At 35.2% G+C, this 9,886-nt stretch overlaps 3 protein-coding genes across 6 annotated transcripts; all 3 read left to right on the top strand.

The window, feature by feature from the left end:
- The first annotated feature begins 286 nt into the window (after nucleotides 1–286).
- Rswl (tRNA methyltransferase roswell) lies at nucleotides 287–2,052 on the top strand. Its single transcript, XM_077400806.1, has 4 exons — nucleotides 287–433; nucleotides 512–901; nucleotides 997–1,564; nucleotides 1,656–2,052. Exons 2-4 carry the CDS (start codon nucleotides 513–515, stop codon nucleotides 1,989–1,991), a joined length of 1,293 nt encoding a protein of 430 aa, XP_077256932.1. The 5' UTR covers nucleotides 287–433; nucleotide 512; the 3' UTR covers nucleotides 1,992–2,052.
- Nucleotides 2,053–3,436: 1,384 nt separating this feature from the next.
- On the top strand, nucleotides 3,437–4,632 carry Pfdn4 (prefoldin subunit 4). Its single transcript, XM_077400811.1, has 4 exons — nucleotides 3,437–3,610; nucleotides 3,703–3,807; nucleotides 3,942–4,058; nucleotides 4,349–4,632. Exons 1-4 carry the CDS (start codon nucleotides 3,572–3,574, stop codon nucleotides 4,502–4,504), a joined length of 417 nt encoding a protein of 138 aa, XP_077256937.1. The 5' UTR covers nucleotides 3,437–3,571; the 3' UTR covers nucleotides 4,505–4,632.
- Nucleotides 4,633–5,677: 1,045 nt separating this feature from the next.
- LOC143894495 (protein-lysine N-methyltransferase SMYD4) lies at nucleotides 5,678–9,652 on the top strand. Of its 4 annotated transcripts, XM_077400810.1 has the most exons (7): nucleotides 5,680–6,286; nucleotides 6,416–6,692; nucleotides 6,771–7,380; nucleotides 7,715–8,001; nucleotides 8,088–8,371; nucleotides 8,583–9,063; nucleotides 9,607–9,652. In XM_077400810.1, the coding sequence occupies exons 2-7, from the start codon at nucleotides 6,506–6,508 to the stop codon at nucleotides 9,612–9,614; spliced, it is 1,857 nt and encodes a 618-aa protein (XP_077256936.1). In that variant the 5' UTR covers nucleotides 5,680–6,286; nucleotides 6,416–6,505; the 3' UTR covers nucleotides 9,615–9,652. The 4 variants fall into 4 exon arrangements, with proteins under 4 accessions (XP_077256935.1, XP_077256933.1, XP_077256934.1 ...); XM_077400809.1 differs by lacking the exon at nucleotides 9,607–9,652 and having other exon boundaries at nucleotides 5,678–6,286; nucleotides 6,478–6,692; nucleotides 8,583–9,583; XM_077400807.1 differs by lacking the exon at nucleotides 9,607–9,652 and having other exon boundaries at nucleotides 5,679–6,286; nucleotides 8,583–9,583.
- The last annotated feature ends 234 nt before the right edge of the window (nucleotides 9,653–9,886 follow it).

The following is a 9,886-nucleotide window of genomic DNA, read 5'->3' on the forward strand; positions in this document are numbered from 1 at the left end:
CAATACACCGCGCGTTGCGTGGTTGGTTCTAAAAGTAAGAGCCAATAACGTTCGACTGCTACTCAGCGGCTTGGTCTGCTGAACGCGCCCAATGATATGAGAGCAGATATACAAAAAGATTTGCAAAACTAAACTTGAGATTAGTTTTCTTTATCTTGATTGATTATTTTAATCCAATCTCAATCCCAAATCCCAATCCGTAATGTGATACGGGTTTTAATTAAATTGACCAATTGGATGCGATGTGAATCCTCCATAAGTCAAGTCATGCGCGCTTGGTCTATGAGGCTGAAGGTGCCTCCCCATGCAGGACGGAATCTCGGAATCATTCTGATTGGTTAGTCCCATGAGGCTATTGATGATTCCGAGATTCCGTCTTGCATGGGGAGGCACCCTGAATCGAACCGCACATTACGGCGGTTATAAGAGTTAGGTTAGGAATCCGTTTGTGCAGTTTATGATAAAGTGGCGAGCTATAAAAAAACCAATAATTTAACTAATTAAATTACAGGATGCTCAATAACGTGAGGAGATGTCTGACAGTCTCAGTTAAGACTCGTGGGAAATTATTAATACGATCGATCCACGAGAATGTCCTGTCGCCCGTGCTCCATTCTCGCGCGAACGCTCGACGTTCGAATAACGCGGTCTACGAACGTTTTTACTGTCGAGCTACGATCGACGAGCAAAATCTAAAGAGCATCGATTTGAAGAATCAACAGGAAAAGTTGGACCAGCAGAAGTTGGATGAATTTCTGTCTGATCCCGAGAACAAGAAGCGCTTTCAAATATTAGAGTTGGAACTGGACGTCTTGCGGCACAATGCCGAAAGAGTTCCTGACAATATTGAGCCATCGGACTGGCTGTTATTGTTAAACTCGCCGACCAAGACGAGAAGAAAGTCAGTATTACATTCCCTATTTCTTTTTTCTTTTATTTGAATTTATCTTTGATTTAACTGATATTAATCGGGACCACTGTTTTTCCACTGTACAGAAGGTACCTGGAGTTTTTGTGGCGTAATGAGAGAGCATTGGAAAATGAAAAGGCGAAGAAAGCGTTGAAGAGGGCCGAAGTGCTCGCTAAGAGAGAAGCGGAGTTGGCCGACGACACCGGTGAAATGAAATATGGGCTCCTGCACAACACGCTATTTATGCGTATATACGAGACGACTATGAACCGCTTCTACAATGGCAAATTGCTCCAGAGTATGATGTTCGAACCGAAGCTAGTGTTCGATTGTGGTTACGACGACGACATGAACCATCGCGAGATACACAATTGCGCCAAGCAGCTGTCTCTGGCGTTCGCCAGCAATCGCCTCCACGCAGATCCTATGTGCCTTTATTTCTGTAATTTTAACAAAGACGGATTACTTAAGCGTTACCTTCATCAAAACATACCCACTTTGATGAACGATGATTTTCCGGTGACAGTAACATCCCAATCTTATTTAGACTTATTTCCAAAGAATCAGTTGGTGTATCTCACGCCGCACTGTAGAGTGAATCTAAATGAATACGATCCAGACGCGGTTTATATCATAGGTGCATTGGTAGACAAGGTAAACTGACAAGATATATCCCTTCTCTTTGTGTGCGCAATTTTTTTTTTATTTTTTATTTTTATTAAATTGGATTGTTGTCTGTTTATAGAATAATTCGCAGCCGTTGTCCCTGGCAAAAGCTAAGAGGGAAGGTATCAGCATGGCCAAATTTCCTATAGACACGTATCTCGACTGGGGTGCTAGCTCATCAAAGAATCTCACGCTCGACCAGTGTACCAGGATAATGTTGGACTTAAGACATACGAGGGATTGGAATAAGGCACTATCGAACAATGTGCCAACCAGAAAATTGAGAAGTGCCAGAGAAAATAGCTTGCGACAGAAACTGTATAAGTCTATATCCTCAGATACATATAAAATTGAGGATCCAGCTGAAGTGCCGTTGAAAGACTTTACCTTTGGAAGTAGGAAAATTAAGAATTAATGTTCTTTAATCGTTGTATATAATTAGACTACGGCAAATTTATATAAAAACATAACGAAAAGCAGCAGCTTATTAATTACCTCCCTCTGTATTCTCCCTCTGTATTATATTCTATTATTAAAATTGGAACATTATAATCTTAGAACTTTATAAAATTTTATAACATAATAAAATTTCATTAATTTATAATATAATTGTAAGATTGAGATTGAAGTTGGATAGAAATAGACATAATACACATGAAAATCAGTCATGTCTCTCAGTTTGACAAAGAATTCTCCCACCTTAGATCTTGAATTAAAAATACGTTTATTCGATTTACGTGCAAAAAAGGTAAACGGAAAAAGAGCAGAAATTGTCGTTTAGCACTGGAAAAGGAGTAATTAAATGTTAAAAATAGCATTAATTAAATCGTTGAATAATATGATATGAAATGAGTATATTCCTAAATGTGTAAGATAGATCTAAATATTTACCATGCAAATTGCATCTTCATTAAATATCATATAAGTATTTGTTATATTTCCTCTGGGAAATTTGATTGCTTTTATAATTAAATGCCATAATGGTTAATGGCTTGATAGAACGGTCTGCTGTATAGTTATAGTAAGTTTCGATTTGAATGAGATGTATCAATCGCCATTCCATTAATGCCGAAAAAAGATTAAGCTTTGAAGATTCTGACAGTTTTGACAATCTGAATAAATCAGTATCCGAGATACAATAAACATAGGGAAGCGAAATAAACCTACATAACATCTTCGGTATTTATTGATTTATTGTACAAAATGTTAAAATGAAAAATGTAATTAATATATTTAAAAACATTGTATTAGCTTATATATACCATTTTGCTCATTCTACTGCTTTTGTGTATTATTTGCCGGAACAGTCCTATATTTCTAAGAACTCTTGCTCCTAAATCAAGATCTCCCATGTCTTTTGAAATAATTTCAGTATAATAGTAATGTCTATCTCGTTATCTCTGTTCGCTCGTGTTGGAGGTGAAAACTTAAAATATCTACATGTTTCCTGTTTGATGCATCCTTGTGTTGAACTCTTAAGCTTTTCTTAGATGATATAATTTCCACATTTTTCCAATACATAAATTATTTCCATAATACTAACTTATCATTAATTAACAATAAATAAAATTTAAATCTTGACTTCTTGTACCACCTGATAGTTTCATGAGCTTTTTTGCATAAGCATAATAATAATAATAATAATAATAAGTTGAATTTATTTTATATACATAAAAGTTAATTTTTTTAATCATTCAAAATAGACCGTCATGTGCCACGCATGCGCAAACGTCTACTCAGGCTGACGCCATATTATTGGTTTTCTTGGATTCACTCGGGTCTCGGGTCACGTTTTCATCTATGCTTTGGATAGGAGTGCCCAGTGCCGGAGTGCCGCCCAGCGCCCAGCCGCCAGACTTGTTTATAAGTTTGTGGTTTATACGACATACGACCGTGCTGGCGTGCTCATAATACAGGGTTTCGAATTCTATTTCCCACGTAATTTGAACGATTATTTTAATACGACAATTATAGTGATTATAAAAAAGTATAAATATGGCAGGAGGGAAAAATAGTCAAACTGGATTTCAGCCGGTAAAACAATATTACAGAGAATATTAGAAATAGAGTGATATTGTTTCATGTATTTACGATCTAATCTATTTCGTAATTTGATATTTTGCAAGGATTCCGACGTTCATATCACTTTCGAGGAACAGCAGAAGATTAATAAGTTTGCAAGACAAAATGCTAAGTTGGAGGACTATAAGGAAGAACTTAGAGTAAAGCAGGTAGGAGAGTTCAAGTTACTTTAGTTTAAAAGGATTAAAGAGCGATTCTTTCTTCCTCACTGAGTTGACCTTATTTGGTCACGCAAAAGCTTCGCATGCACCATGAGCGATAACTGTTTATTTGCATTTGACAGAACGAATTGAAGAATTTGGAGGATGCTTCCGACGAACTCGCTCTGATGGATGACGATGTGAAAATACCGTATTTTATCGGAGAAGTGTTCATCTATCATTGCCTGGAAAAGACGCAGGTGATTAAACGGCAATAATTATGACTGCGATGATTCTTGACATCATCTATGTCTTAAATAAATATTTTAATTCAGTACTTCCCAAGATTTGTAATTCTAGGCATTGACTTGAAGTATATCGACGTTTTTTAAGCCTATTACTTTCCTTTTTCTATCTCTAAGAGAAAGGAAGGTAACAGGCGTGAACGTTATTTCCAGGCCAATGATCAATAAATCAAGAATTACAAATCACTGTTTTAATTCATGCTTTCAACCACCTAATCAATATTAACAAAAGCTATTTTTTTTAGAGCTCTTTGGAAGATGCTAAAAGTAAGAAAAAAGAAGAGATTGCGAGATTAGAAGGCAAATGTGTAGATTTGAAGACTATCATGACTGAATTAAAAACACAATTGTATGCAAAGTTCGGTAGTCGTATAAATTTGGAATCCGAAGAATCGGATTAATATTTCTTCTTATTGAAACGCATTGATTACCATTTAATATTAAAAATACGTTTATTACATTATTGATATTTGCCGATGTAATTTTGTTCATTTAAATTATAATTAATAAATAATTGTTTGTAGATTTATATTGCTATATTTCTATAACGCAATTTCTCCTGAGAAGCTTAATGTAGTGTAAAATAAGATTTTTAAATATTTCCTGCAAATATATAACAAGTAAAGCCTTTTTTCTTAAGAGTTATTTGATTGATGCTTCTTGATTGAAGATTTCCGAGTTCCTGGAGTTACAGTGTTACAGTTCATTTAGAATCTGACGGGATACAGGATACAGATTACAATAATTTATAAATTTCCAAATACTTGTTACAAATACTTCTTTTAATTGCTTCAATAACTGTATGTTGAAATTATATCTTTATAAAAGGGCTGATTAGTCCCAATAAATATTCTTCACACCAAGTAATGTCTTGACTTTATAAAGGTTCCTTTAATAAGTAATTTTGATTTTTTTTGTATTATAAATCTACATGACTTCTTAATAGACAAATATAACAGTGAAAAATTATTTGAATATATGCTAAGTGATATGATCAAGAATTAAATTTAGATTTTTTGCTAAATTTCTACAATAGGGACAACAAAAATGTAATAAAGTAGAACTTTTTAATTTGTCGTTGAAACTAATTATTTCTTTGATATGTCCAAGTTATCAATTATTTGTATTAAAAAATAAATAAAAGATAAATTTTATAAATACTGATTAGTATAATAAAAGTGATCACACAGCGTTGCCAAAGTTAATTAACTAAAATTATCAGTGGAACTGAGCCTATAAGTAACACAGACTAAATATTGCACAGTGGAACTGAAATTTGGATATTTGCCAGTTTGCTCTCATTAGCAGTACAGAAACGATTGAGAACGGATTTAGTAATTTCTCGTTTTACTGCATTTCCTGGAAATAAATTTATAACATTTTTTATAATTATGCACTATATACATTTGTTATATAATTATTTGTTAATTAAAATATTACAGTAATTGTTGTAATCTTAATTGCACAATAATGCTATAATACAAACGTGATATTATATATGTAATATATTCCAGTTTTTTTTATTGAAAAAAAGTTAAAAATAAATGAAATAAATTAATAAGTGAAATAAATAATTTCTCAATATATATATATTAATACTTATATATATTGCACGCGTAATTAGAACATTAAGGTAATCAAGTGCGAACTTGTAAAAAATCGGTTTCAAGATTTTGAGAAGTAACAAACTCTTGTGTGTGTCAAATTAATCATTGAGAAACAGAATCATGCAAATCTATTTTTATATAATTTTAAACTCTATAATTAAACTAAAATAAACTCAAATATACGATGACAAGTATAAATGCAGCGATTGTACATTTGTAATGCTCACTTATTGACAATTTGTTTTTTTATCTACGTTTTTACTTTCGATCAGTCATTTGCGTACAATGAATGCCCAAGTAATTCCTGCACAGCATAGTCTTTTTCTGTCATCCGGCTTGAGGTAAATTTAGTTTCACCGGCTTCAATGTTCTCAGTACATGTTCTACTCATGGCTTATTCAGTTACTGTCTAAGGTCAACTTTGAGTATCGTGATCTGTAAAGTAATTCTCACTGCGTTTACGTAAAATATACGTTTTACAACATTAACTTTAATGTATTAAACATAAAATAATGAAGATTTAAAATCCCAGTGATAAGTACAAAAACTTAAGTGTCACATAAATAAAAATTACAAGTAAGTTCTTAAACAAGGAAGTTTAACTTTTTCTTCGTTATTTGATATTTATTGTAAAGTTTAGATTTTTATATATAGATTTTATATAAGTGTATGTTATGCATGTAATTTATTAAATGGCAAATGTAGGGTACAAGAAGAAAGAAAAAGATTCTGACTAATATTTTTCAAGTATATTATATACACAACAGCATCTTAAAGATTATCTACACGAAGAATATGGAGATAGCAAAGGAACTTGTATTGACTCTCAAGCAAAATAATAAATCGCACGTTGGATATGGATTGCAAAAGGAGTGCGAGGCTCTCGTCGGGCACATCTTGCAAAATATGGTCAGATCCCAGATGCCTCCTCTACACGGTGTAACGAAAAACGAGGAAGACTCCATCAGATACAGAGAGGAAGGTGAGTATTTTATTTCCCGGATAATTAACGTACAAACCACTAATTGCGTTTGTCTAATTATAACGAACAAATTTTCAGGCAATCAACATTTTGTAATGGGCGACGACCTGGAAGCAATTGAATGTTACACCCTGAGCTTAGCGTACGCCGATAGCGATGAACTCATGGCGTACGCACACGCGAACCGATCCGCCGCTTTGTACAGGAAACAATTGTACAAGGAATGCCTGATAGACATTGACGCGGCTCTGTCTCATGGATATCCAAAAGAGAAGCAGAGGAACTTGAAGGACAGAGGCGACAAAGCGATAACGGAGATAAAAAGGCTGCTGCAGCTGGGGGATGCCGATCATCAGAGAACTACAAAATCAGAGAGCGTCGAGCGCATAGGCAACGGGACGGCAATAGAAAATGATCGAGAGATTCCGAAGAAGCAGGGCGCGACAGCTAACGAGAATTATCTTCATTATGCGGCGAAGATCCCTCTGCGGAAGCCGCGATATTTGCAGGAGGAGGATTTTTCCAAGTTAACGTACGGCCCGAGCCGAGAAACTCCTGCAATCAGCGACGGCATCGCGATATCCTTCTCCGAGAGATACGGCAGACACTACGTGGCCACTCGGGAATTTAAACCTGGCGATATAGTCAGCATCGAAGATCCGTATGCGCATGTTATCTACGAGGAACGGTGAGGAACCCTAATTGTCGCGTCTATTTTTCGCTCGAATTTCGGTGCATTAATTACCCAAATCTGTCGGGAACAAATTTTGAAAGTGTCTGCTGCAAATTTTTGTCGATAGAATGCCATCAGAAATGTAACAGAATTGGTTAACGGAATATAATTTGGCAAAATGTAGTAGTCAATAACATGAGAAAAAGAATAAAAAAGAGATGATTTTGAATATGTTGACCTATACGGGAATAAAATGAATGTAAAGACAGATAGTTTTTCCATGTTATTTCGCGCAACTGCATCCTCTTCCTTAACGCTCGAAGTAAATTAGCGTTCTCGTTGTTTACAGGTATTACACACATTGCCACTATTGTCTATCCAGAAGCTACAATCTAATACCATGCCCGCAATGCCCGATAGCTCAGTATTGCTCCGAGAATTGCAGGAAGCTGGCCTGGGAAACATGCCATCAGACAGAATGCCCAATTCTAAAGCTGTTAACGAACCTGCTCAACGTGGACAAGGATAAGATAAGAATGATTTCCAAGATCATTCGATTGCTGATCGTGGTGACCGAGAATGGAACCAGAATTAAAGAGCTGCAGCAAGATATGAAAACGGCGGAATCCAATTCAGGTACTACGTACTATTGTATTCGAAATAAATGTGTAATTGGATTGGTGATAATCGCATAATGACCCTTTTCTTCCCTTTTATCGCAGACAATAGAACGGCGGGATTTACAGATACTGGAATATTAGACAGCTTTAGTTGCCGGTCCGCGCTGAGCCTCGCGACCAATATGACTACGAGACCGCTGATCGGAATCAGCGCGTTCGCCTGTATCTCGGCGCTCGCGGTAATTCTTTTAGCTACGCAGACAAGATTTTTTCCCAAGAGATACGAGATTGACGACTTGAAGGATATCAGCGAATTTTCCGAGCTCAAGTTTTGCGCGAGTATAATGTTTCGTGCCTGCGTGATAATGTCATCTAATTGCTTTTCAGTGAGTTCCCTCTTTTGTAATTCTAAATTTATTATGTATTCATTATTATCAAACCCGTTGCGCTACTTAAATGTACTCTTTATACAGCTTTGAAAATATGAGAATATTAAATGGATTAAATTACATATATGCAATTATTAAATAATTTATGTATAAATTAATCCAGGACTTCCTTTTTCTCAAGATGTATGATAATATATTTATCTTACAGATACAGCAAGAACCTGGAATTGTGTCGGGTTCAGGCCTATATGTGGCTCACAGTCTGTACAATCACTCTTGCGCACCGAATACTTTTCGACATTTCGAGGGTCTGACAATGATCACGCGTGCCTTGACACCTATACGTCTCGGGGATCAAATATTCACAAGCTACGGTGGCGTTTACGCGCACATGCAACGATCCGAGAGGAAGCAAAAGATACTGCAGGATTACTTTCTCGATTGCGATTGTCCGGCGTGCAAGAACGACTGGCCGACATATAATGAGATCCTGCGAGATCATATCGGATCTATCTCTAAGAATAAACAGCTTGTGGAAAAACTGAGGCCTTTCAGGGAGAGATTACTCGCGAATATGTACGATATTGAGGCGGTGAAGGCCGTTCTCGATATATTACACAGGGAAGTTAGTGAACATCCATGCGAGGAGATACTCCACGCGGAGCAGTATTTAAAGAGCTACTATTTGGGTAAATTTAAATAAATGTTACAATTGTAATGCTTCGTGCTTCAGCGTAGCTTTTGTACGTGTCTAGCTCTGCTTACTGCTTTTTGCTTCGATGCTTCCTTGTGCTTATTACTTCCTTGATTAACCCAGGAATAGTTATCTGAGGTCATTTTTACTCCCTCAGCGAGAAAATAAAGCTCAGCCACAGCAGTTTTCTTTACTGATCGAGAATTCGTACCTACTTTTTTATTCCTCTCTCCCTACCCTTTTAGAAAATATTGAGTAAATTTATATACATAAATGATCTCAAATACTAATAAATCGTAGAACAATCAATAATATACAATAAGACTATTCTAAAGTTAATATCTGCAGTTTGATGTAATAACGCACTTTGTTTCCCTATCGCAGTCAATAAAACTACTTTCAGCAGCAATACCGATATAATTTTTTTACAAGCGACTATTTCTTGCTTTAATAATTTGCTTATTGCTTTATCAAAACGCTACAATAATTGCGAAACCACGTGCAGTTAATATATAATATATATTCTTCTGGATTTCAGATCCATAAACTGTCAAGAAGTATTGATGGTAAGACAACATAGTTAATTAATTAGCAATTAGCATAGTTATTAATTTGCAATTAATGAAACAATTTCCAACACGATTTCATTTACGTGACAGGAAAGCAAACTCAGATTTTTGTCGATAAACGGTGTAAAACTTCAACTATTATAAGCAATGGACGGTGTTAAGATAAAATAGATTTATTTTATTTATATTATCTTTAAAATATATATATATATATATATATATATATATATATATATATAATGATATTCT

This window comes from Temnothorax americanus, unplaced genomic scaffold (genome assembly GCF_048541705.1).
Source record: "Temnothorax americanus isolate GAGA-0224 unplaced genomic scaffold, ASM4854170v1 Scaffold14, whole genome shotgun sequence".
NCBI lineage: Eukaryota > Metazoa > Arthropoda > Insecta > Hymenoptera > Formicidae > Temnothorax > Temnothorax americanus.

What these genes read in the sequence shown, in the direction of transcription:
- Pfdn4 (XM_077400811.1), top strand. Translation starts at nt 3,572, where the DNA reads ATGGCAGGAGGGAAAAATAGTCAAACTGGATTTCAGCCG. An exon ending in GTCAAACTGGATTTCAGCCG is followed by an intron (nt 3,611 to 3,702) that starts GTAAAACAATAT and finishes ATATTTTGCAAG; the next exon opens with GATTCCGACGTTCATATCAC. An exon ending in ATTGCCTGGAAAAGACGCAG is followed by an intron (nt 4,059 to 4,348) that starts GTGATTAAACGG and finishes TATTTTTTTTAG; the next exon opens with AGCTCTTTGGAAGATGCTAA.
- Rswl (XM_077400806.1), top strand. Translation starts at nt 513, where the DNA reads ATGCTCAATAACGTGAGGAGATGTCTGACAGTCTCAGTTAAGACTCGT. An exon ending in CCGACCAAGACGAGAAGAAA is followed by an intron (nt 902 to 996) that starts GTCAGTATTACA and finishes TCCACTGTACAG; the next exon opens with AAGGTACCTGGAGTTTTTGT. An exon ending in TAGGTGCATTGGTAGACAAG is followed by an intron (nt 1,565 to 1,655) that starts GTAAACTGACAA and finishes GTCTGTTTATAG; the next exon opens with AATAATTCGCAGCCGTTGTC.
- LOC143894495 (XM_077400809.1), top strand. Translation starts at nt 6,506, where the DNA reads ATGGAGATAGCAAAGGAACTTGTATTGACTCTCAAGCAAAATAATAAA. An exon ending in CATCAGATACAGAGAGGAAG is followed by an intron (nt 6,693 to 6,770) that starts GTGAGTATTTTA and finishes ACAAATTTTCAG; the next exon opens with GCAATCAACATTTTGTAATG. An exon ending in AACGGCGGAATCCAATTCAG is followed by an intron (nt 8,002 to 8,087) that starts GTACTACGTACT and finishes CTTTTATCGCAG; the next exon opens with ACAATAGAACGGCGGGATTT.